The sequence below is a fragment of the Myxocyprinus asiaticus genome, chromosome 45 (assembly GCF_019703515.2).
Source record: "Myxocyprinus asiaticus isolate MX2 ecotype Aquarium Trade chromosome 45, UBuf_Myxa_2, whole genome shotgun sequence".
NCBI lineage: Eukaryota > Metazoa > Chordata > Actinopteri > Cypriniformes > Catostomidae > Myxocyprinus > Myxocyprinus asiaticus.
The window spans coordinates 7,077,805-7,105,771 of NC_059388.1; the positions used below are offsets into that span (position 1 = coordinate 7,077,805).

At 37.8% G+C, this 27,967-nt stretch overlaps 1 protein-coding gene across 1 annotated transcript; it reads left to right on the forward strand.

Annotated features, from left to right (window-relative positions):
* The first annotated feature begins 1,537 nt into the window (after positions 1–1,537).
* LOC127435424 (store-operated calcium entry regulator STIMATE-like) lies at positions 1,538–27,938 on the forward strand. Its single transcript, XM_051688917.1, has 8 exons — positions 1,538–1,882; positions 7,912–7,960; positions 8,053–8,148; positions 8,233–8,354; positions 13,065–13,177; positions 21,935–22,018; positions 23,264–23,392; positions 24,559–27,938. Exons 1-8 carry the CDS (start codon positions 1,744–1,746, stop codon positions 24,655–24,657), a joined length of 831 nt encoding a protein of 276 aa, XP_051544877.1. The 5' UTR covers positions 1,538–1,743; the 3' UTR covers positions 24,658–27,938.
* The last annotated feature ends 29 nt before the right edge of the window (positions 27,939–27,967 follow it).

Sequence of the window (27,967 nt, forward strand, 5' to 3'; positions counted from 1 at the left end):
AAGTGAAGTGTCCCAGTGCTTTTGGACTTTTGGAATGCCGCTTGTCCAATCAGATTTAAGGACATGAGCTAACTATTGTATAATTTAGGCCACGTCCACACTAATCTGTTTTTCTTTGAAAACTCTGTTTTCAGCTTCCTAAGGTCATCATTTTCCAAAGTATGGAATGGACAGTAGCGGTGTTAACCACCACGCAAACCGCGCAATTGTGTGGGCCCACTATCGGATGGTAAAACATTCAAGGTGTAACGCACTATTTTTAGCAGTTGCGGTGCGGTTCACATGCATTGTGAAGGCAAAGTGCTGCAGGTGCACCCATTCGTACAATTCCAAACACTTGAAACCGCTTAGTCTTGTCAAACCCCGCTCACACACATGTGGAAATGGTATTTTGGATTCGCTATACGCAACACATAATTTAAATTAGTTTAAACTGACTGATCTCAGTTCAGGAGACTCTGTACTTTCACAAACAGAGTCATGTGATCATACAACATGGTGCTGACCACAGCGGAGTTTGTCCTTGAGAGAAATGCCAACAAAGCTACATCTGGTAAGAAACCTATTAAGTTTTTACACTAAAACTTGTTTGAGTCAAAAGATTAGAGTCTCTAGTTTAATCCCATATGCCATTTTTAAAATCCCTACATTTACTGTGCATTTTCACATTGAGAATCAATGGGTCCATCCAAAAGCTGAAAATGTTGCTTTCAGAGACTTTATATGAGTTAGGAAGAAAATAAGGTGCATTGCAAGACATTCTGAGACATTCAAAGTGCATTCACTTCTAAAATCCAACCAAAAGTTCAGTTTCAGGCTTCAGATGATGTTTGGACCACTCAACATGTTTGGCAGACATGGGCAATGGTAATCAGTACATAAATTCAGAATTTATAATGTATAATTTTATTTTAACATGGTTGGCAGTGATTGGATGATGTTGGCCATTACTTTGAATCCAAATTAATTATGCTAATTTCTGATGTAATGTCTGTAACGTCTCAAAAAAACATGAATAACCAACACTCCTGGAAACATCATAAACAATTTGATGAAGAAAAAAATATTTAGCTATACCCCTCGTCCTGTTGTGGATGAGAGGCGTATAAACTTAGCAAAATGAATGCGTTTTCAAATGAAAACATATTAATGTGGATGTGGCCTTAATTTCAATATCGCATCAAATAGGTAGAATAAATTTTTTTTTTTTTTTTTTTTTTTTTATATATATATATATAACTCATAAAAATGCAATGGTGATAAATGGGACATGCAAATTGGGTCATATTGTGATTTTAAAATTAATACGTTTTATTTTAAAAATGTATTTTGTGTTACTTGTTAAATGTTTAAAGTAAAGTTCAGTACCCTGTTTTAGGACACCTGCTAATTAAAAATCTCGTTATTTTCCATAACACAATTACCAGAAATGCATACCATTCCAAACATGTTTTCTCATATGCACATGTGCGGTGTGTTAGGGGGACAAAGGGCTGCAGGAGAATTCAACAGCAGGCGGTGACGTCAGCAAGCAGTTTTCCCCATTGTTGACTCAATAACAAGAAAGGAAGGGAGACGGGAGAGAAATGCTTTATCTCACCTCGCTCAACTTTAACGCGACTCACTTCATCAGTCTGTTATATTCATGTCTTTGTCTTCTGATGGGTGAAGTTATACGGGGAACCTGTTAAAGATTTGAATTCCACAGGATTTCTACTGCACTAAGGACTGTTGTTTTTAAACATGTACATGTATGGTTTATTGAAGAGTCGCAATATTATGAGATCGGAGTATCAGGGTTGTGTGGACGGGACACTGATGGACGGGTTCAGTGTTTTGATTCAGGGTCTGCTGGCTCTACTCGCTTTCAGCACTTTAATGTGTAAGTTTCTTTCGCTTTTAACCGAAACCGCAAATTCAGTTATGCTTTTATGTGATTTGGTTGTGTTTCATTGTTTCTGACTGAAATGTTAATGAATGTATCGCTGCACGTGGCTTGGGTTGGTTTGTTTACAGTCATCATACTGTAGTACTATAGTATAACGTTTCCTACTATGGTGGCACCGGTGCAGTGATGGTATTAGATGGTAATACCATAGTACTTTAGTATATACATTGGTATTTACACAATACTCAAAAGGCACTTCAAAGAATAGGTACTACCTTCCAAAAAACAATGTGTTATAATGGTGCCATGTCTAATAACATGCAATAACATGCTTTTTGGTTAGTGTATTACATTGTTATTACTACAAATGTGGGTACTTCGATGCAAGCTTGTTGTTTCCTTCCATCAACAACATTTTTAGACATAGTAAATGCTTTTAGGTCATCGTTCACTGTAAAAGTGACAAAGTGTTGTTACTTCAATAAGCTATTTTCATCCGATATGACTTAAGTTGCTGTAACCTAATATATTCAGGTTTATTCAATCTTATTAAATAATAATATGATCATTTTATTTAACAAATTCAGTTAATTAACCAATTAATTTAGATGTTACCAGATGGCACCCATTTTTGGTTGTTATAGTTTACATGTTTTCTCTTAATGGTGCTTTTGGGGCATACTAGGTCAATTATATATCTTCAGGCAATAAGGAAACTAAGTGACTTTATAGGCATGTTATATTAATCTGTCATTCAATCTCAGTGACCTAAATAGACATTTTACTTCCAGGAACAGCATACACCAATCTATACATATTCTTGGGTTCTCTGAAACATATTTTCTGTCACTGAGATATTTTTATGCCATGCTGTTTTGCACATACAAGCTCTATTTCCATTTCAAATGAAGAACATTACATTTATATGTATTTATTTATTATATATATTTTTTTTCTCCCCAATTTGGAATGCCCAATTCCCAATGCGCTCTAAGTCCTCATGGTGGCGTAGTGACTTGCCTCAATCAGGATGGCGGAGGACGAATCTCAGTTGCCTCCGCGTCTGAGACCGTCAATCCACGCATCTTATCGCGTGGCTTGTTGAGCGTGTTACCGCGGAGACATAGCGCATATGGAGGCTTCACGCTATTCTCAGCGGCATCCACGCACAACTCACCACGCACCCCACCGAGAGCGAACCACATTATAGCGACCATGAGGAGGTTACCCCATGTGACTTTACCCTCCCTAGCAACCGGGTCAATTTGGTTGCTTAGGAGACCTGACTGGAGTCACTCAGTATGCACTGGATTCGAACTCGCGACTCCAAGGGTGGTAGTCAGTGTCTTTACTCGCTGAGCTACCCAGGCCCCCAGAACATTACATTTCTACTGGTAGTCTGCTGTGTTAGGATGAGGGTGGCCAGTATCAGATGTAATAGTTGTCAACCATTAACTGTTAATCAACTGTATTTGGGTTGTTGGCATGAAATTTCAAGCTGTGTCAGCAGTGTCAAATGCTATGCTTCATTTAAACAATATTTTTTCCTAATTCTTGTATAATTATTAGAATATTACTTGGAATATACTTTTACAAACTAACCTGACACACAGCAGGATTATTTAATTAAACTGCAAATAAGATAAAACGTGATTAAAAAACAACTTAAAATAAATGCCGTCCAGTCACAGCATCCAAAATATACACTTTCCCTCATACATTCATATACATTTTAACCTAAATGTTAAAAAAATAATAATAATAATGTAAATGTGTATTTGTCAACTACCCATTTGCAGTTTTGTCACTTAATCCTGGATTTGGGACAGATATGAACTTTTAAATGAAATAAATAGAAGTGTTCAATAACTACTGTTTACAGTGTTAATACATGATGAGTAACTTTTACATTTGAATGAGCTGTCTGGATTAGATTAAAACTTAATTAATTAAAAGTGCAAGTGTTTGTGTTCGTTAGGTTCAAAATATATGTCTTGTTGTTATTATTATATAGAAAGGTTCTATATAATGTACATTTAGCTTTTGTACAAAGAGTCTGTTCCCAAAAGAGACACGCTTTGTTTAAAGATGAGATTCCTCAGCTGGTTGATCACTTTATCACATGACTGTACAACATCCCTTTAGCTCATGTGACATTCAGACCCCAAACTCATGTGATACTTTCTGGGTCCTACTCATGTGATCTGCCTTTCAACCCTAAGGTCTGGATTCTGCTTTAGCAAGGTGCCACTACTGAGGTTCCAGAAGTAAAATTATGAATGATAACTTATAAACCTTTAACCTCCTGAGATCTGAGCGTGGCTGCTGTGTACATTTTCCATTTCCCTTTTTGATTTGTAACTAGTTGCACCTAATAAACAAGCGGAAAAAAAAAAAAATTCTAGAGCAAATAGTTTTCCTAAAAATGTATGTCCACATATGTGGACAGCAGGACTAAGTTGTGACATGTAAATAATACCAAGCTATAGAAAGTCAGATGTTTTTCATCATATTGTTTATTATGTTTACAGTAGTGTTGGTTATTCATGTTTGAGATGTTAGAAACATTACTAGGGATGGGCAATACCACTTATATTCTTTTCGATCCGATACCAAGTACTTTTAGGCCAATACCACCGATATCGATACAGATCCCGATACCTCAATTAAATGTAATGTTTACAAATGTTTTGTATAAAATGAGTAACTTAAATTATTACTTAATTTTATATATATTTATTTATTTATGGATCTAAACAGAAAATTATTAGGCTGCTTTGTTTACCCTTTAAAAATTAGTAAGTATAAACCACATATAAAACCTAAAAATTAACCACAGATATTATTATATGGTTACTATTACTAAAACCAAGTTACCATATGGATATTACACTAATGCTGTAGCCATTTATTAACGAGGATTACAGATCATTATCAATGTTTTAACAACTTTGAATTTAAATAAACCTGTAAAAATCGTCACCAAGCCCATTATAATACGTCACGTCTAGGTTTGTCGTTACTTAGTGTGTATAACTCCAGATGCTGTTTTTCTGTCATTACCTCAGGAAAGCACTGCTCCCTATTTGACCGAAAGGGTGAGCGCTGTCTGACTGCTAGTGTATTTTAGCATTTCTGCGCATCAAGATGAGCAGAAGAAAAAATAGTTCCGGTGCCATGCAACTATTCCCTAATATAATGATTTTTTTCCACTTCGAAGCTTATGAGATGCATTAATATTCATGTAATCTAAATAATAAGATCACTGGTTTTAAAAAAAACATCAGAATCGATATTTTTGTGTGAGGATCGATATTCTTGATACCACATCAGTATCGGAAGTATCAATACTTTAGTATTGATCCGCCCATTCCTAGACATTACATCAGAAATTAGCATAATTAATTTTGATTCAAAGTAATGGCCAGCATCATCCAATCACTGCCAACCATGTTAAAATTAAATTATACATTATAAAATTCTGAATCTATGTACTGATTACGATTGTCCCATGTCTGCCAAACATTTTGAGTGGTCCAAACATCATCTGCAGCCTGAAGTTTTGGTCGGATTTTTGGAGTGAATACACTTTGCTGCGTAGAGAGCTATAGGATGCTCCCTTGCTCCCTATTTAGTGAATGACTTAACCTCCAGTGTGCTGTATGTCTGGTCTTAGAACAGTTCAAAATGCACCTTATTTTCATCCTAACTCCATATATAAGTCTCTGAAAGTGTCATTTTTCAGTTTTTGAATGAACCCATTGATTCTCAATGTGAAAATATACTAATGTTAATGAATAGAACAGTATTGTACAGTGATAACAAGATAAAATATAACAAAACGTATATTAAAATTGAAGCGAAATGACCCACAGATGTGTTAAAGTGTTGTCGAAAGATGTTGAAAGTTATTCAGAATACTAACATGTTTTTTTTTTTAACTTTAGAGGGAATAATGTCCCAAAATCAACATATGTGGACATCATGTTTATCAGCACCCTGATGAGCGAAAAATTAATGAATTTGTTAAAGCAGCATATCAAATAAAACTAGAGATGGTATTCTTTACACACAAACAGGGCTCTGTGCCCGTAGAATCTATTAAAGGAAATCGACGCCAGGCTGTTGTGTCACGTGACTTGGTGTGCTAGAAGTTTAACCCTTAAATGACTGTCTAGAGTCTTGTGAACAGTATTCAGTTGGTTTCAACCATTTAAATGATGCGTTGCATATAACAAAGCCAAAATACAATGTCCATACATGTGGACGCGGGGGTCGCACGAGGTTAAAGACAAACCTACCGTGAGCTCTGAGGTTGTTAATCGATGGTATATGCTTCTGTTGAAGCCATCAGTCTGCATTATTTCAACTTTGTTTAAAAACTGTATTGGAAATAACGGAAATTGTGCTGAATAACACTACCAATGATACTGAAGAGAAAGATCCACCAATCAGAGAATTGCAGCCAATAAAGTGCGCCAGAAGAGCTCTGCAGCGACTGTCCACTTCCATGACGCACTGTAAATGACACAGTCGAGTCGTTCTCCCTACACTCTTAAACTACTTATATATTTTTATGTATCTGAATAATTTGCAGTAAACTTAAAACATATTGTTTCCATACTTATAAACAACAACTTTAAATAAATATTTCCTCTGTACAAAACCACCACTCCCCAAATTGTAAAAATCGAGTGTTCTGCTTCTTACTTCCAAAAAGCCAATTGGTTTTAAGGTCATGCACTTAATGACCCCAAAAAACATGGTAAATGACTTATGACCTCTCCGGAGTTACCCATTAACCTGTATCTGTGCTGTTCCTGTTGATCATTAAACATTTTGCTGTGCATGGAGAAAAATTCCCTAATCATTAGTTAATATCAGGTGACTGATATTATTTTCCTGTGAATACAAAAGTAAGGCTTTCTTGACCTTCTTATTAGAAATACACAGAAACACACTCTTATATACAGATGGGGAAGTTCTATCTGTGACATTTGTACTTTAGAAACACTTTTCGGCATCGGCATATGCCTGTTTTTTTACATTATATACTTCCTCTTTATTATTCTGGGCACTTCCTGTCTTGTTTTTGGCTGCTTATCTGTGCTGACGTCATCACTGTTTGTTTCCTCACACGTTCAGTAATCATGCTGCTTCTGTTTGTCTGTTGATTACAAACTCACTGTTTGCATATTTGAAAACACATCCTTCAGATAATGTCTTTGGTTTGAGAGAGAGCTTCAGTTTCAAAGTTAAACACAATAAAGTTCCTGCTGAACAATTGTTTTTCTTGAGTGCATATATTGATGTAGTTTAATCATAACTAACTGCATTTTTTATTTTTTATTAAATGATTGCTTTGATTCAGTTATCTACAATTTTTATAATTTAAAACCTAACAAACTTATTTTTATGTAATGTTTTCCTTGAAAATGTGCTTGTGGTATATTTCTTGAAAGATCTAATGCCTTATGAAAGTGCAGTGTCCAAATACCTTTTGGGGCCACAGTATATGTTTATATATATATATATATATATATATATATATATATATATATATATATATATATATATATATATATATATATTATACATTGTTTTTTAATTATATATATATATATATATATATATATATTGTTTTTTAATTATATATATATATATATAATTATACATTAATATAATAAAAAATAGTGTATAAAAATATAAAAAGATATACACATATATATAAAAATTTATGTAATTAAAAAAATCATATGTAAAAATAAAAAATTATATATACTGTATATATGAGTGGAAAACAACCTGCTAAATTATGCTCTGAATTGTATTTATTTATTTATTTATTTTGCTTTTGTGCCTTTTACTTAATTATAGTTATCATGATTTACTGACATGTTTGTGTGATGTGTGTGTTTCATATATATATATATATATATATAACAGCTGTTATTATTACACTATTTTATGAATGCCATGTAATATCGGATAAGTGATGCATGTTTATATTTGTGTCTTGACAGTGAAGAGGTATCGTGAGCCTGTCAGAATCAGAAGACCTTGGAGAATCTGGTATTATACTTTAGTAAATATTGGCAAAGTATTAATAATAAGCAGAATAATAGCATAAAAAGAGGAAAAACACTTTTTCTTTCCGTCTGCAGGTTCTTTGATACTTCTAAGCAGGCTATTGGTGCTCTCTTCATGCATTTTGCCAACATATTGCTCTCCATGCTCACCAGTGAAGATCCCTGCTCTCTGTGAGTCAACTATCAACTTTTTGTCAAGTTTATTGCTTTATGCTGACATAAAAATAACTAAATGATTATCGTCTGTCTTTACAGGTATTTGTTAAACTTCCTATTGGATGCCACACTGGGAATGCTGGTGATCTGGGTTGGGGTGAAGGTTGTTTCTAAGATAGTGGAGCATAAACAATTAACACTGCTGATGTTTGGAGAATATGGTGAGTTAAATGGATAAGTACATTTTCCTAAAGGGTTGAATAGCAAGGAAAATTACATTTTTGGAACGAAAACTTTGCTTTGTGTGTGTGTTATTGTTGTTGCTGTGTTTTTGTTTTATTTTTTATTTTTTCTTCACAATTTTACAATAGTTTTTGTTCATTTTACTTTTTTTGTTGGACTAGGGCTGTCAATTTAATGCATTAATATAGTGCGAATTAATTAAGTTAAAGTTTATGCATTAACGATTAATTTTAAAAGATTTTAAAAAACGTATACATTTTTCTTAATCGCGATTAACGCATTTACCGTTAATAAAGCATAAACCAGCATATACACTGGTCAAATTCAGAATGAGACGTTTGCAAATGCTTTTCATGTGGAGTTCAAAGCGGTACTTGATGCTGTCCTTGACACCCTGGCACGAATCAAGAACACCGCACACGATTGCTGTAGCAAAGCGGATAGCCTCAGACTAACACAGTGCCAGCTGATTAACATTGTGGAGGATGAGAGTTTAAGAGAACCCCTTAAACTCTGATGCATTTTTGGGCTGCCGCCCACAATTTTTCACACTCATTTTAAAAAGCTCACCATTCACACATACTGTGGACAAATTGCAGGAAAATTGGTCTAATTTTTCAGAGAACTGCCCAAATAATAATAATAAAAAAAGACTCCAATTATTCATAAATAATATTGTATGTGTTTATAATCTTATGATAAATAGAAATTTTTTTTGTGGGTAAAAAAAGTTGTTGTTTTTTATGTCCTAAATTTGTAAACTTGTAATTCTGGTTCTGTTAACTCTACCTCACTTTGAAAAGTCTCAGTTTATTCCACTAGGTGGCAGAAAGCAATAGAAAAAACATTTTTTTTCTATCTCATTCCATCACAATAGACAGATCTGGAATGTAGGTGGTGCTCAAATGCATTTTAGCCCTTACAGATGTGCTCGTCCATAGACATTCAGTCTAATTTTCAGTTCAAGCACCACCCTTGTTGTTTCATTGAATATCTTAGTGTCTGAGTGGACTAGAAGCTCAATCTGGGTGTCATAAGAAAGCTGAGATGCTCCCCTTTGTGATGATATAAAACATTTTATTTCTGATGATTTGTTTTCCTTCTGGATGGCATATTTTGTTCTGGACATCTAAGATATATAACATTGGATTATTCAGCCAAGCAAGCTCACAGACAAGTAAAAAATGGCTCATTTTTTAGAGAACTTCCTAATCTAAACTTTTTAGTTATTATACAGCAGCAGTTATTGGTACATAAAAGAGACATTTGTATTTGATGACATCATTTGTATTTGATGACATTATATATTTCACTTTGTGATTCTTTTGAAAATCTTTCAAACTGTGGTATTAGGGCAACAAAATAAACTGTAAAATCACATTCCTGAGAGTGAGAGCTTTCATTTGATATATGACTTGTGCTATATGAAGGACTTCTATTTTTATATAAATATTTCCACCCCATTACCTCTGGAGGACGCTAATTTTCAATGCGAATGTTTTGAGGCCTTATTTTGTTATATTAAGTAACATAAATGCACAAGTGATGGTTATCTCTTAAAAGTTCAGATTCTAAATGATACCTCATATGCCTGACTTATGTATATGGAGACTTTCACTTTTTAAGCGTAAACTTTTTTCGCGATATAACACACCCCTTTGGAGTTTAAGGGGTTTCCCATTGCCATTTTTATGCAACCTATGGGGGAATTAGTCAACCTCCCACTTAGACATAGCGGAACATTTAATGTTACTTGAATTGGTGCTATTTTAGTACATATCTATCTTATTACTGTGAAAGGCTTTGTTTGGAAAGTATTAAAACGTTATTGTTTCTAGGGATGCACCGATCCGACACCTGAATCGGTATCGGCTCCGATACTGAAGCTTTTAGATGGAGCCCGATCCAAATCCAATACTGTGTTAGTCATGTTTGTTACTGTCAAGCTCCAAAAATGACATAAAAGAACCATAAAAACACCATTAAAGCAGTTAATATGACTCCTGCATTTTATTCAAAGCCACTTGAAGACGTGCGATAGCTCTGTGAATCACAAAAGGCTGTGTTTAATAAGTAAATATATAGTATGCGCAGTGCCAGCGTGTTAGTGAATGGTGGTGCTCTGTTGACACAAACTCATGCACAGGCTGGTGATGCACTCGCGACTATTTTTAGCCTTCACAGCCATGTGCAATATTTGAGCGCTACTCAAGAACAGCATCTCAGATGTAGATGCTCAATAGTTCGGTTCACTTATAATATGCATTTAGAACGGCACCGGTGGTGCATTTTACAAGAATTTGAATAAGAAGCGAATTAAACTGCTGTGAACTTACCTGCAAATAGACACATACAGGACTTCCTGGAGAGTTTAGAATGTCAAAATAAAAGCGTAAGGGTTTTAAAGTTAAAGGTGCATGATTGAGATATATTAATATTATAATATATTATTATTATTATCATTTGTTTACAAATGATAATAATATTTAAGTTGAATGGGTTCCAAAAAATAACTGTGTGAATGAAAAGTGGACTGATGTCTTACAACTAAATTGAACAAAAAACAGATCTGAATCCTTTAAAGTCCAGATGCAAGTTGAAACATAAAAAAAAGGGAAAAAAAGAAAAGAAAAGGCAAAAATAAAACACTGGTTTCTTTCCTACTGAAGACTTGAAAACTGGAATTATTGTTAATTTTGCTGCTACATTATCCAGTGGACTAGTTAATAATAAAGTGTTTCTTAATAAGCTATACATTTATATTGAAATAATGTGTAGTTAGAGGTTTGTGTTTCTTTACATATTAAAGAGTACTCCCAATTAGTTCCACACAATAATGTAAAGATATTCTACACTGATTATACAAAAAAACAACACTGGTATCGGTTTGGGATCGGTATTTTCCACTTTTTATTTATGGCCAGGACTCAGGATTGTTTGAAAGGGCATTGAGTTGCATTACCACCAGAGGGTGCTGTATGTTATATTTTTCAAGAATATTTGGGTAGTTTCCTTTGGTAAAACACCGTAGAAATAAAATCACACTAACACTCACAGTTGTGCCCTTGCACACAGACCAGATGGAACACACCCACCGTTTCAAATGTTTTGGGCCAAACAATAGTTAATGGCTACTTTTCTGCTTAGATCAGTTTTTGATTCCCTGTTTTGTTATCCACATTTATTTAATCAGAAGTTTTATAATCTGACCATTTAAGAGTGTTCCAACAATGAAAATATCAATACTTCATTTTCCTCATGCACATGATGACAGTCAAACAAAATTAAATCATCAGGGATGAAATTTGATTCTGTCTTAATCTATCCTGATGTGTTATTGGTTGCTTTATGGATGTGCCCCTTTAAAGGTTTTTATACAAATCTAATATCACTTCCTCTGCAGTCATGCCAAAAAACATAATATTGATCCAGAAACAGCTTTTTTCACTCTGATATAGTGGAAAATAAAGTGGTTTCAGCCTGTGGTCTGCACAAGAAATCACTTTACACATGCAATCACTTTACACACCCCTGTTACTTTAATTTCATGAGATCTCTTTTCAATGTCTTTACATTCCAGGACCCTGTATATATTGATTTCATGGTTGACTTTTGTGTTATTTTTAAGAGTGGAGACTGAATTGTGATTTTATATCATTATTATTAACACAATCTTAACAGCTAATCAGTAGAGGTATATGGCATGACTATAAATGGCCGTTTGCCTTTATAACCCATTTCTCATAATAATACTGTTGCTGCCATCCCCAACAGCTACCATCTCGTCCTTGTCCTGGATGCTGATTGGTCATTACAGCGCTCCAGCTGTTAAAATACAGTGTCATAACATACAATGTAATTACATTGTAGTACAATGTTAATACAATGTAGTTACAGCTATGACTTGAAATATCTGCCCATAACCATACATTTCTGGTCCCAGTTGTTAGTCATGCAAATGTTCTTGTTAATAATTCTAATTACGAATTGATAGAATGTGAGAGTACATTTTACATTTGATGAAATTTGTTTAAGTCATTTTAAACTGATTTTATACTAATTTACAAAAAAATGTAGGACGGGACTTTATTTTAGATTTTATTCATCTGCTGAATTGTGCTCAATAAGACCAGTAAAGTGTTTGGGAAATGAATTTAGCCGTTTTTGATTTCATGTTGACTTTAAAGAAGACTGTCTTTGATCTCAGAACAATAGTCTTTATAGTTGGGCGAGAAGCTATCTGCACAAGCATGTACGGCATATGAGAAGTCTATTGTTTCTATGAGCTTCTGTATGTGTGTGTGTTTTACAAACTATGGTCTCTTTGATGTAAGACTTCAGACTAGCTTGCCATAAAAATGGTTATAATCATTCATTGCACTGAAGCATATATTTTAGTAGTGTGTGCTAAAGCATGCACTATTATATTTGCTAATTTCAACTGACAGATTATATAAAATCCCTAGACTTACATTGAAGGAGGGACTTGAGTCTTATCTAGAGAGCATAATATCATAGAAACGTGGCATAGAAACATAGAAACCATCTAGCAACCACCCAGAACAACCTAGCAACCACATAGCAGTGCGCCAATAACCACTCATAACACCTAAGCAACCTCTTAGCAATGCCTTGGCAACCAGTCAGCAACGTTGTTTAATATTTGAATGTGTCTTTCTTTCTTTAAGGTGACCCTCCTCGTGTGGTGGCATGGTTGGCACAGTGTTCGGTTTATTTACTCATCGTTGCTCTGGAGAAAAGTGTGGTGACTCTGGTGCTGCTCATACCTGGGTGGACCAATGTAAGATAAACACATACACACCCAGTAAAAGTTTGTTTTTGTTGATGGTTGACCCAGTTAACAGGCTCATCCTATTGGCATCATATTCCCTCCATATTCAGTAATACCAGCCCAGAGTGGGCAGAACTAGAATCAGCTGGACTGTACAGTGAGTTATTGGTGTATCATCTTTGTTAGCTGTTATGAAGCATAGACTGTAGGTTTGTTGGTTGTTAATAGTCAAAATGTAACACAATGTAAAATATTTGCTCAAATAACCTAAGAAGACAATGTGATCACAAGGGAAATCGACATGCTGCTTCTGAATGTACCTTGAAATTTACCCCATTCTGCCAAATTTCTGACAAGCATCATCCCTCATCAGACATACACTTATGAGCCAAAACATTATGTCCACTCATAGGTGAAGCGAATAACGTTGATCATCTCCTAACAAGGACACATTTCAAGGTCAGGGTATATTGAATGGTAAGCGAACAATCAGTTCTTGTAGTTAACATGTTGAATACAGTAGAAATGGGCAGGAGTAAAGACCTGAGCGACAAACCACAAACCGGTGACAGGGTGTTGGGCACCCAAGGCTCATCGATGCGCAAGGACAGCGAAGGCTATCCCATCTGGTCTGAACCGACAGAAGGTCTACTGTGGCACAAGTCACAGAAATTTGTAATGATGGTTACGGGAGGAATGTGTCACATCACGCAGTGCATCTCACCCTGCTGCGTATGAGGCTGCCTAGCCGCAGAGTGCCCATGATGACCCCTGTCCACCGTCGAAAGTGCCTACAATGGGCACACGAGCGTCGGAACTGGACCTTGGAGAAGTGGAAGAAGGTTGTCTGGTCCGATGAGTCCTGTTTTCTTTTACATGATGTGGACGGCCATGTGCATGTGTGCCGTTTACCTGGGGAAGTGATGGCACCAGGATGCACTGTGGGAAGATGATAAGTCAGTGGAGGGAGTGTGATGCTCTGGGCAGTGTTCTGCTGGGAAACCCTGGGTTCATCCATTCATGTGGATGTAAATTTGACACATGCCACTGTGAAGGATTGCTTTTCATTCTGGAAAAGAGGAAGCGGGAACCGGATTAACAAACAACAAGACTTCAATTAACACAAACGCTGAACTGAAAACATAACAACAGACGTCGACACACACACACACACACAGCTCTGTGTGTGTTTCTCTCTCTCTCTGTCTCTCTGGCATCCCCGGCTCCTCCTTTATCTCTCTCCCGCTGACTGGGCAACTCAGTGCCGGGTGTGCATCCTCGCAGCCCGGCTACACACTTCTCTTCATCACATACATCACATAGGACGAGGGGAGGGAGAGGGGAGAAAGAAAGAGAGCGGGAGAGCCGAGAGAGAGAGGGAGAGAGAGAGAGAGAAAAGAAAAAAACTCCAGTTCCCACGGGCACGCCGCCCACCTCAGCCGCTCCTCCACCCCATGGCGGATGACAGTGGGCTCCTCTGCCTCCTAGAGGCCGGCAACAGCTTCTCCGCTTCCTGGCGGATGGCAGCAGTTCCTCCGCCTCCTGGCGGCCGGCAGAGACTCCTCTGTCCCCTGATGAATGGTAACGACTCCTCCGCCTCCTGGCAGACAGCAGTGGCAAGTTCTCCCGGACAGCATGCTCTTCCTCCCTTCCTGGGTTTTGGCACCAGTGTGAAGGATCTCTGTTCATTCGGGAAAGGAGGAAGCGGAAATCAGTTTAACAAACAACAAGACTTTAACACAAACGCTGAACTGAAAACATAACAACAGACGTTGACACACACAGCTCCATGTCTCTCTCTCTCTCTCTCTCTCTCTCTCTCTCTCTCTCTCTCTCTCTCTCTCTCTCTCTCTCTCTGTCTCTCTCTGGCGTCCCTGGCTCCTCCTTTATCTCTCTCCCACTGATTGGGCTACTCAGCGCCAGGCGTGCATCCTCACGGCCTGGCCACAACCTCCTCCTCATCACAGCCACCAACCTAAACATTGTTGCAGGCCAGGTACACCCCTTCATGGCAAGGTGTTGCCCTGGCCTCCAAATTCACCAGATCTCAATCTGATTGAGCATCTGTGGGATGTGCTGGATCAACAAGTCTGATCCATGGTGGCTCCACCTTGAAACTTACAGGACACCTTCAGGGGTCTTGTAGAGTCCATGCCTTGGCGGGTTGGGGCTGCTTTGGCAGCAAGCGGAAGACCAACAGCATATTAGGCAGGTGGTCATAATATTTTGGCTCATCTGTGTATTTGTATCAATTCAAATGTGTTTACATACTTCTGATACATCTGAGATATGCATTCTGGTCCCATGGAAACCAGGAAGTAATTGCATTCACGTAAACAATGGTGAGCATGATTCAGAGGTAGTGTTTTTGCTCTAAAATTTTATTTTTACTCCACTGACAGATAGGTCTAGGGTTGGGGTTTGTGTTAGGGTGTAAAGTTAATAAAATATGCATTCGCGTTGACTGTATTTAATTATTTACAACAAAAAAATACAATTCGCTTTTGTTGGCACCTTGTGAATATTTCACATTAATACTTCCAGTTTAGGCCACAGGGGGCAGTGGTTTCAAATTTGGGTAACTACAGATTGATTTTAGCAACAGAACCTCTGTCACTGATTTCTCAGTGAGATCAGTCTGAAAAAACTGTGTTAACATCTAATTTGATTGGTGCGAGTCAAAAATATTATTAACAGTTGGACCAGGTAGAAATAGATCCTTTAGGTACAATTGCATGTTGCCACATTTCACTTTGTTTGCTTTCTCGTTTGACATGCTTGTTTATATGGAAACATACTGTAAGTTAATAATCAAAGGAAGTTCCATCTGTGTTTTTGGCTCCCTATCTTTGTTTTTGGCTCAATGCTTATGGAAAAATGACTAATGGTTTGGACTAAGGACTTCCTCAGAGTTTGCCATGATTGAAAGAGGACAGAGACTAGACAATGATACACTTTAATTAGTGTGCGAATAATGAGAAGATACAGTATTTCCGCTGTAGTAGTCTCAGCCTCAAATGGCATGCCCACAGACTGCCCACAGTCTGTGCTTTATGTCTGATGCACATAGCACACAAAACTGAAAAATGCTTTCTTGAACCACTCAAATCTGATTGGCTGGTTGGTGGAATTTCCACGAGTAGAAGCGCACAGGACTTTTTTATCGGTCCTCCTAGAAACAGAGTCATGTTTACAAGGTTTCACTTTAATACAATGAGCGTTTTGAGGACTAAAAAAATCACCAAATTTGCCCAAGTTAGCCAGGTTAGTGACATCTTTTAAAGATATTCAGAGTTTCATTTGAGGCATGTAGCATAAATTTAAGTGGAAATCCACGAGCAGAGCTGCATATTCTAGATAAATTATTTTCCTATGTCTGTCTTTTATTATGGTATCAAATATCTCTGATTACCCTGCCCCTAAACCACACGTAATGGCAAACCAAATGTGATTGATCACTTTACTGTCTAAGTTGGCAGTTCTTAGCAAATCTAAGCTGCAATACGATACAGAATTTTGCCATTTTAGTTAAAGGTCTGGCTAGACTACCTCTGTAGATTCTTATAAATATGGTCACATAAGTTAATTTTTTTTCTTTTCTTGTCTTTAAAACACACCTCCTTTATTGTTGGCTGTCTAGAAATGTATCTGTAATCATCTGTAAGAGAGTGTTTGTATAAGAAACACAAAAGAGACAGGTTGCAGGTTTTATTATTATTTTTTATTTGATTGAATTGGTTGTATTTCAGGGCTGACTACTGTATTTCAAATAAAATAAAATCACTTTTATTGTCACACAACCATATGCACAAGTGCAACAGTGGGTGAAAGTCTTGGGTGCAGTTCCGAGCAACATAGCAGTCATGACAGTGATGAGACATATACCAATTTACAATAACATCAGATTTACACAACACAATTTACATATCTAATATACACATAATTACACAACACAATAATAATATACAATGTACAGTATACATTACACACAATGTAGAATACACATACACATAATATAGAATACACATACAATAAAAATAGTATATAAAGTATATATAAAATATACAGGTGCATCTCAATAAATTAGAATGTTGTGGAAAAGTTCATTTATTTCAGTAATTCAACTCAAATTGTGAAACTCGTGTATTAAATAAATTCAATGCACACAGACTGAAGTAGTTTAAGTCTTTGGTTCTTTTAATTGTGATGATTTTGGCTCACATTTAACAAAAACCCACCAATTCACTATCTCAAAAAATTAGAATATGGTGACATGCCAATCAGCTAATCAACTCAAAACACCTGCAAAGGTTTCCTGAGCCTTCAAAATGGTCTGTCAGTTTGGTTCACTAGGCTACACAATCATGGGGAAGACTGCTGATCTGACAGTTGTCCAGAAGACAATCATTGACACCCTTCACAAGGAGGGTAAGCCACAAACATTCATTGCCAAAGAAGCTGGCTTTTCACAGAGTGCTGTATCCAAGCATGTTAACATAAAGTTGAGTGGAAGGAAAAAGTGTGGAAGAAAAAGATGCACAACCAACCGAGAGAACCGCAGCCTTATGAGGATTGTCAAGCAAAATCGATTCAAGAATTTGGGTGAACTTCACAAGGAATGGACTGAGGCTGGGGTCAAGGCATCAAGAGCCACCACACACAGACATGTCAAGGAATTTGGCTACAGTTGTCATATTCCTCTTGTTAAGCCACTCCTGAACCACAGACAACATCAGAGGCATCTTACCTGGGCTAAGGAGAAGAACTGGACTGTTGCCCAGTGGTCCAAAGTCCTCTTTTCAGATGAGAGCAAGTTTTGTATTTCATTTGGAAACCAAGGTCCTAGAGTCTGGAGGAAGGATGGAGAGGCTCATAGCCCAAGTTGCTTGAAGTCCAGTGTTAAGTTTCCACAGTCTGTGATGATTTGGGGTGCAATGTCATCTGCTGGTGTTGGTCCATTGTGTTTTTTGAAAACCAAAGTCACTGCACCCGTTTACCAAGAAATTTTGGAGCACTTCATGCTTCCTTCTGCTGACCAGCTTTTTAAAGATGCTGATTTCATTTTCTAGCAGGATTTGGCACCTGCCCACACTGCCAAAAGCACCAAAAGTTGGTTAAATGACCATGGTGTTGGTGTGCTTGACTGGCCAGCAAACTCACCAGACCTGAACCCCATAGAGAATCTATGGGGTATTGTCAAGAGGAAAATGAGAAACAAGAGACCAAAAAATGCAGATGAGCTGAAGGCCACTGTCAAAGAAACCTGGGCTTCCATACCACCTCAGCAGTGCCACAAACTGATCACCTCCATGCCACGCCAAATTGAGGCAGTAATTAAAGCAAAAGGAGCCCCTACCAAGTATTGAGTACATATGCAGTAAATGAACATACTTTCCAGAAGGCCAACAATTCACTGAAAATGTTTTTTTTATTGGTCTTATGATGTATTCTAATTTTTTGAGATAGTGAATTGGTGGGTTTTTGTTAAATGTGAGCCAAAATCATCACAATTAAAAGAACCAAAGACTTAAACTACTTCAGTCTGTGTGTATTGAATTTATTTAATACACGAGTTTCACAATTTGAGTTGAATTACTGAAATAAATGAACTTTTCCATGACATTCAAATTTATTGAGATGCACCTGTATAGTAGGTTGTATTGAACTGTATTGACATTCAGGCTGTTGGTTGATAGTCAGTTGCCACTGTGTTGTTAAGAGAGAATATAATTTATGACAGTCCGGTGTGAGATAATAAGATGAATAAAGTGCAGTGCTGATGTATATTGATCGTGAGAGATCAAGAGTTCAAAAGTCTGATTGCTTGGGGGAAGAAGCTGTCATGGAGGCGGCTGGTGCAGGTCCTGATGCTGCGATACCGCCTGCCTGATGGAAGCAGTGAGAGCAGCCCATGGCTCAGGTGGCTGGAGTCTCTGATGATCCTCCGGCCTTTTTTCACACACCGCCTGGTATATATGTCCTGGAGGGAGGGAAGCTCACCTCCGATGATGTGTCTGGCAGTTCGCACCACCCTTTGCAGGGCTTTGCGTTGGTGGGCAGTGCTATTCCCGTACCAGGCAGTGATGCAGACAGTCAGGATGCTCTCTACAGTGCTGGTGTAGAACCGTGTGAAGATGTGGTGGTTCATTCCAAACTTCCTCAGCCCTCTCAGGAAGAAGAGGCGCAGATGAGCCTTCTTCACAATGGCCTCAGTGTGGACGGACCATTTGAGTTCCTCTGTGATGTGGACACTGAGGAACTTGAAGATACTGACCCTCTCCACCAGTGCTCCATTGATGGTGATGGGGCTATGTTCTCTGTCTTTTCTCCTGAAGTGCACCACAAGCTTCTTGGTCTTACTGATGTTGAGGGAGAGGTTGTGCTCCTGACACCAGTGTGTCAGAATGTGCACCTCCTCTCTGTAGGCTGTTTCATCATTGTCAGTGATCAGACCTACCACCGTCGTATCATCAGCAAACTTAATGATGGCATTGGAGCTGTGTGTTGCCACACAGTCATGTGTGTACAAGGAATACAAGAGTGGGCTGAGAACACAGTCCTGCGGGGCTCCAGTGTTGAGAGTCAGTGATGAGGAGATGTTGCTGCCCATTCTAACCACCTGGCATCTGCTTGACAGGAAGTCCAGGATCCAGCTGCACAGCGAGCTGTTTAAGCCCAGAGCCCAGAGTTTCACATAAAGCTTGGAGGGCACTATGGTGTTGAATGCTGAGCTGTAGTCTACAAACAGCATTCTCACATAAGTGTTCCTTTTTTCCAGGTGGGAGAGAGCAGTGTGTAGTGTAGATGCAATGGCATCATCAGTGGAGTGGTTGTTGTGGTAAGCAAACTGCAATGGGTCCAGTGAGGCAGGCAGCACAGAGCAGATGTAATCTCTGATTAGCCTCTCAAAGCATTTGCTGATGATGGGGGTCAGAGCAAAAGTGATTTTGTATTGCTTTGGTACAGGCTCAGTGGTGGACGTTTTGAAGCATGTGGGGACTACAGACAAGGAGAGGGAAAGGTTGAAAATGTCCGTAAAAACATCAGCCAGTTGGTTCGCGCACGCTCAGATGACACGGCACGGAGTGCCATCTGGACACATGACTTTACGGATATTCACCCGTCGGAAGGATCGGATTACATCCGCTACAGAGACAGAGAGTGAACTAACCTCTGTAGCTTCGGCCGCAAAAGCTCTCTTCGCGAGGGTGGTGTTATTTCCCTTGAAACGAGCATAAAAAGTATTTAGCTCATCCAAGAGAGAGGCAGCGGAGTTTTTATTCCCTTTGTAGTCTGTGATGATATTCATTCCCAGCCACATGCTTCTAGAGTCGGTGGTGTTAAACTGTCCTTCAATCTTGTCCCTGTACTGGCATTTTGGTGCTCTGATAGTTTTGCGGAGGGCATAACTGGCTTGTTTATGCTCCTCCGCATTCCCGGAATTAAAAGCGGAGGTCTGTGCATTAAGTGCCTCACGGACATCACTATTAATCCATAGTTTCGGGTTGGGGTAGATCTGTATTGTTCTGGTCAGAACAACGTCCTCTATGCACTTTCTGATGAAACACATTACGCTATCAGCGTAAACCTGGATGTCATCATCAGAAGTGGACTGGAACATCTCCCAGTCCGCGTGATCAAAACAGTCTTGTAGCGTACAATCTGATTGGTCCGACCAGCATTGGATCATTCTGAGGGTGGGTGCTTCCTGTTTCAGTTTCTGCCTGTAAGTGGGCAGAAGGAGAACGAAAGAGTGGTCTGATTTGCCAAATGGTAGGAGGGATTTGTAGCCATCCCGGAAGGGAGAGTAGCAATGGTCCAAAACCCGGTCCCCTCATGGGTTGAAACTGATATGTTGGTGGTATTTTTGTGCGATTGATTTGAGATTGGCTTTGTTAAAGTCCCCGGTCACAATGAACGTGGCCTTAGGGTGTGTGGTTTCCTACTCACTTATACTCCCATACAGTTCCTTGAATGCCCGGTCTGTGTCGTCTTGTGGCGGGTTGTACACAGCAGTGATAATGACTGCTGTGAATTCCCTCGGTAGCCAGAATGGTCGACACAGAAGCATGAGAATTTCCAGATCGGGAGAGCTGAAAGACTTGACAGAATGTACATTCCTCTGATCACATCAGGATTTGTTGATCATAAAACATACACCACCACCTCTGCTTTTACCTGAGAGGTCTTTCGCTCTGTCTGCTTGGTGCACGGAGAACACTGTGGGTTCGATGGCTGAATCTGGAATCTCAGCAGACATTCAAATTTCTGTAAGGCAGATAATGCAGCAGTCCCTCATCTCTCGTTGGAAAGAAATCCACGCTCACACCTCACAGAACTTATTGTCCAGAGACTGAACATTTGCCAGTAGAATACTGGGTAGCGGGGGTCGATTTGCGCGATATCTTACTCTGATAAGAACGCCGGCTCTATTTCCCCTTTTCCTTCTGCGTTTCTGCAGCCGGGCATCCCAGACAAAGGGCTCCACTGGCGTGTTTGTAAACAGCAGGTCGGCCTTGAGGAATTGGAAGTCCAGTTTTCGGTCTGCAATTGCAGAACCAATGTCCAAAAGTGTTTGTCTATCGTACACAATAAGGCAGACAACATCCAAGATAAAAAACATAAGAACTGTAAACAAAACAAACAAAAAACTCCAATGTTGTGTTGGAGCTCTAAACGCAGCAGCCATACTCTGCGCCATCTTGAGTCCAAAGTGTTTTTGTGTGTGTGTGTGTGTGTGTGTGTGTGTGTGTGTGTGTGTTGTAGCTGGAGGCAGTGGTGTTGGACTACATCCCAAATCCACAGCTGGAATTAACCATCGTCATGCTGATAGTGCCGTTTATAGTAAATGTGAGTCATTTTTAATTATACATGCTATCTATCTATCTATCTATCTATCTATCTATCTATCTATCTATCTATCTATCAACCCATCCATCCATCATTCCACCCACCCATCCATCCATCCATCCATCGTTCCATCCGCCCATTCATGCATCATTCCAGCCACCTATTCACACATTGTTCCATCCATTAATCTATCCATCCATCCATCCATCCATCTAATGTTTCATCCATTATTCCATCATCCATCTACTTTTCCATCTACTCATCCATCCATCTTACATCCATCCATTGTTCCATCCATCTATCATCTCCTTATCCATCCAATTATCCATCCATTCATCTATCCATCCAATCTATCATCCATCCATTCATCCATCCACCCATCGTTCCAGCCACCCACCCATTCATTCATCTATCCATCCATCCATCATTCCATCCATCATTCCATCCACCCATCCATCCATCGTTCCAGCCACCCATCCATACATTGTTCTATCCATTCATCCATGCATCCACTTATCCATCTATCCTTCCATTGTTCCACCCATCATTCCATCCATCCATCCATCCATCCATCTACTTATAAATGTACTCATCCATCCATCTAACTATCCATCCATTGTTCCATTCATCCATCTGTCCATCCATCCATCCATCCATTCACTTATCCATCCATCCATTGTTCCATCCATCATTCTATCCATCCATCTAATGCATCTATGCTTCCATCCATTTACCCCTCCATCCATTTTTCCATCCATCATTCCATTCATCCATCTAATTTTCCATCTATCTATCCATCCATCCATCCAATCTATCCATCTATCCATCCATCCATCGTTCCATCCATCATTCCATCCACCCATCCATCCATCTTTCCTGCCACCCATCCATACATTGTTCTATCCATCCATCCATGCATCCACTTATCCATCCATCCTTCCATTGTTCCTCCCATTATTCCATCCATCTACTTATAAATGTACTCATCCATCCATCTAACTATCCATCCATTGTTCCATTCATTCATCCATCCGTCCGTCCATCCATTCACTTATCCATCCATCCATTGTTCCATCCATCATTCTATCCATCCATCTAATCCATCTTCGCTTCCATCCATTTACCCATCCATCCATCCATTTTTCCATCCATCCATCTACTTTTCCATCTACCTATCCATCCATCCATCCATCCAATCTATACATTCATCCATTTGTAATGCATCAAATTTTATGTCTGTTTCAGTCTATAATGTTCTGGGTGGTGGACAGTTTAACGATGAGGAAGTATAAGAAGATGACAGCTCTGGATGGGTCACATGACTGTGCAAAGCATGTGGAGGTGTTGCCAGATGTGTGCAGTGATGAAGCTGAGGTGAGAATATTCATGTAAAATGTCAATAAATAACAGCTTGTTATCATGTTATGAATGAATGTTATTAGGCCACTTGTAGCTTTTTGCAGCATTATGGATTGTTTTTGGTTTTCAAGGCTATATTTTAAGTGGGGGAGTAGCCATTGTGATATGTATTTTGCAAGCCAAATGCTTCTTTCATTGGCTGTTCAAAAACCTGGACCAACAATTGGTAATTTGCTAAATTGTCATTTAGTTTATCCAAAGTGGCCTGCCTTACAATGGTATACATTAATGGTACAATTATTATTTTTTATAATTTATTTGGGGTCACTAATGGCATGGCAAGTACAGTAAGTGTATTAATTCTGCTCCTCTAGTGGCAAAAATGAAATTGCAGAAATAATGGTTGAGTACATGTTTGTTTATCCATGTTGAGGTCCAGGAAGAAATGAGTCTGTAAAAAATTCCCAAGAAAGTCCCTGTGGACATTTCATCCTTGTTTGGTCTGTTTCAAGTGTGTTTATTAGTTTGTGTTCAATCTTTCTTTTAAAATGGAATCTGTTTGAAATGTGAATATTTTGTTTCTAGTGTCATATATGAATAGTTTAATTGTGTGTGTGACATTGTATTCTTCCTCTTGAATGGTGGGACTGTTCTGTATGAATTCTTATACAGCAAAGATCTTTCTTCATTTGACCAGAGACCTTTCCACAGTCCATTTCAATACAGGGTCTTTCCCACACATCTTTCTCTTTGTTTTTCTCCTCTCCTCTATAATTTTCTTCTCATCCCTCTTTCATTCAGTCCTTCAGTTCTGGTTGTGTGCAACATGCCCACAAATTATCCATTTGTTCAGATGGGGCAGTAACATTTGGAAGATGTTTCCATAATCTCATGCTGTGGAGAATGAGTACAAATCTGTGGAACAGTGTGTGTGTGTGTGTGTGTGTGTGTGTGTGTGTGCAGATCTTTTAAAACTGGTCTATATGTTGATATTGCTGAATTCTTCCATCTGTTCTTATGGGTTTCAGAATCAGTAGATTTATGCATCTATTAAGTGATCATATTCACATGTGATGTGAAAACCATCATGTGTAAGATCTGGTCAGGCTGCTTAACTGAGTGTGTGTGTGTGTGTGTGTGTGTGTGTGTGTGTGTGTGTGTGTGTGTGTGTGTGTGTGTAGGTTCTACTAAAGGCAAATGAAGATGAGTCTACAGTGTGTTGTGAAGAAGACCACATCGCAAAAGAAGCCACATTAAAACGAGTCTTCATGAAAGTTTAAAACACACTCATACAAGTATTATAATGAGAATGTTTCGCTGCATCATAGGCTTTGTTCACACTGCACATAAATCTGAATTATTATTATTATTATTATGTTTTTTCAGATCTGATCTTTAGGACTGATTATTTGCACTGTCATTTTGTAAGTGATGAAGAGTGAACACAATATTGAAAAATGTAATTGTTGCTGCTTGAACAAAGCCCTAGAGAAACCTTGTGTGTTTGTGAGGGAGAGAGCACATTTTAACCTAATGTCTTTATACTGAAAAAAGTTCATACATTTGTCAAATACCAAATACCTGCAGAAAGAGTTTTTTTTACAGTGCATTCTTCTCAAGTACTGTAAAATTACATTGTAGGGTGTTTTGGAAGTTAATTAAAGGTAGAGAAAGACATTGAGATGAGAGAGGAGGTCTAAAGTTTCTCCTGATTACAGACATTTGGACTATTTGAAGTCTAAACAGCTGAAGTCACTGCTAACACGTTTGCAACTCTGACAAATGCTGACTTACTTCATGACATTTTATAAGACTTCATAAGTTTTTGGTCTTGGTATTTTAACCTGTAAAAGTTCAAATTAATGTACAGGATTTAATTTTGTATAATAATTTTATTTTTACACATGCAGTATCATGCAATATTTCAAACTTACAATGTGTTAGAAATTATAAATATGTATATTTTGATTGCATACAATGTAATAATGTAATGTAATGAATTTCAGATGTAATTGTGGCATTTTAATGCAAATTCTTCATCATCTTTGTGGGAATGTCTTTTATATTGGTCAAAATGTTGTCTTGATGCCTTACTTTTGCCTATTTTGTCACAAGTAAACCAAGTTTCAGATATATAAAGTTGTCTTTTATTATGAACTTGAATTCAAAATGTGAAAATCCTAATTATTATAAAAACGTTTTTGAGTAAAAAACAAAGATTATTATTTGTTATTGTTTTATAATAACTCATTCCTCTTCAACTCTGGGTAATTTTTGGGCTGCTGCCTGCAATTTTTCACACTCAAATTAAAAAGCTCACCATTTACACATACTGTGGACTAATTGCCAAAAAATCTAATTTTCAGAAACCCCCACAAATAATAATATTTCATAAATAATATTGTATATGTTTAAAATCTTATGATGAATATAAAAATTTTGTATCTTTTTCTTTTTTAAATCTTTTTCTTTTTTTTTCTTTTTTTCTTTTTTTTTTTTTTTTTTGTCCTAACTTTGTAAGCATGTAAGTCTGGTTCTGTTCATGCTATTTCCCTTCAAAACCTCATTTTACTTTACTAGATGGCAGCAAGTACTAGGAAAATAAAGAATTTTTCCTGCCAATCTGAAATGAAGGTGGTGCTGTAATGCATTTTAGCCCTCACAGATGTGCTTGACCATAGACATTGTGTAATTTTCAGTTCATGCACCACCCTGGTTGATTCATTGAATATCTTGGCCTCTGAGTGGACTAGAAGCTAAATCTAGGTGTCATTAGAAAGCTGAGAAAGCATCCTCCCCTTTGCAATGATGTATAGCATTTTATCATCAATAGTTGATAACATATTTCCTATGATTTGTTTAGCATGCTTTTCCTGCTGGACCGCATATTTTGTTCTGGACATCTAAGATACAACATTGGATTATTTACACAAGCAACTAATTTTTTTTAAAACTGCCTTAGGTAAAAGCAGATATAAATTTTTATCTCAGTCAAACATAGCATGCAAGAAGTGCTACTTGGGTGTACGTCGGTTTGTGGTATGTTTTAATCCAATAACCATGATTGAATAAAGGCTTTTTAAAAATTTGGACCACTAGAGCACCTGAACAAAAGTTTTTATCTATTTGGGGCTTACAGCAGCACTGATCGGTGCATAAAAGAGACATTTGTATTTGTTTTCTCACAAATATCATATTTCACTTTGTGATTCTTTTAAAAATCTTTCAAACTGTGGTATTAGGGCAACAAATAAAATGTACAGTCACATTCCTGAGAATGGGAGCTTTCATTTGATATAGGATTTGTCTATTTAAGTGCTTCTGAAAGACTAATTTTCATATCAGTATTTCCACCACATGACCTCTAGGTGGCGCTGATTTGCGATGCAAATGTTTTCAGGCCATATTTTGTTATTTTATGAAAAATAAATGCAGAAGTGATGGTTATCTATAAAAAGTTCAGATTCTAAGCTTTCAAGCGATACCCCCTATGCCTGACTTCAGCATTCGGAGACAACAACATTTTATGCGTAAACTTTTTTGTGAAATAGTGCCCCCGTTTGAACCCACCGACGGTTCCACAGAGTTAAAGAGGTTAACGTAAGATTAATTATATATTCTTAACATGTACCATATTTTGTTTTGGCTTTAATTCAATGACAATTTAAAAGACAATTATTTAAGTTAGCCAACAACATGTGGTCTTTATTATATTATGTTTAGTCTATTGTTTAGGCTATTATTTTTCTTACTAAATGAGTCTTTGTTCATGAAAATATATAGCTGCCTTATATAGCTGTAGTGTTTCTCAACCCTGTTCCTGGAGGCACACCTACAGTACACATTTTGAATGTCTCCTTGATCTGATGCATCAATTTCAGGTCTTGGAGTATCTTCTAATGAGCTGATGAGTTGAAACGTGTGTTAGATTAAGGAGACATCAAAAACGTGTACTGTTGGTGTGCCTCCAGGAATAGGGTTGGGAAACAGCTGCTCTAGGCCATCATATTTGAGGGTCCTTGGCATAAAAAAGTAAAAAAATAACTAAAAATAAAATAAAAAACTGTCCTTGTACAAAACTTTCCTTATAAAATGAATAGTTCTGGTCCTGGATGCTGATTGATTAATACAGCATTCCATCCATGTTTGAATACACTATATGGTAACAGATAAGATGTGAAACACCTGTTACACACCTAGCTACTGTGTATATCACTGCTCAGCATGCATAGAGGCCAGCTATTAACCTTACTTAATAACATCTAGCAGAAATATGCCACTTAATTAATTTACTTATAAAATAACCATTTAAAGAAAATTTGTGTCCAAAAATTTTTTTGTAATAGGCTTACCATTTTCAAAAAGCAATAAGGCACTCATGCCAGAGAACGTGTTTGGTCTGAAGAGCCCTAAGTAGGGTCAGTCATCTCCATAGCTTTTATGTGAAGAGCAACAGCTTTGTGCCTGCACATTGACTTTATTCTAACCACAGCCAACAAAGTCTTCTGGGACAAAAGGGCCAACTCTTCAGTGACTGAGAGTAAGTACACTCAGTTAAGAACACCTGGAAGGGGTGGCAACCCTTTGACC

Coding starts and splice junctions, on each gene's coding strand:
- LOC127435424 (XM_051688917.1), top strand. CDS start 1,744: ATGTACATGTATGGTTTATTGAAGAGTCGCAATATTATGAGATCGGAG. Junction 1,883..7,911: donor CGCTTTCAGCACTTTAATGT/GTAAGTTTCTTT, acceptor GTGTCTTGACAG/TGAAGAGGTATCGTGAGCCT. Junction 22,019..23,263: donor TAGTGCCGTTTATAGTAAAT/GTGAGTCATTTT, acceptor TGTCTGTTTCAG/TCTATAATGTTCTGGGTGGT.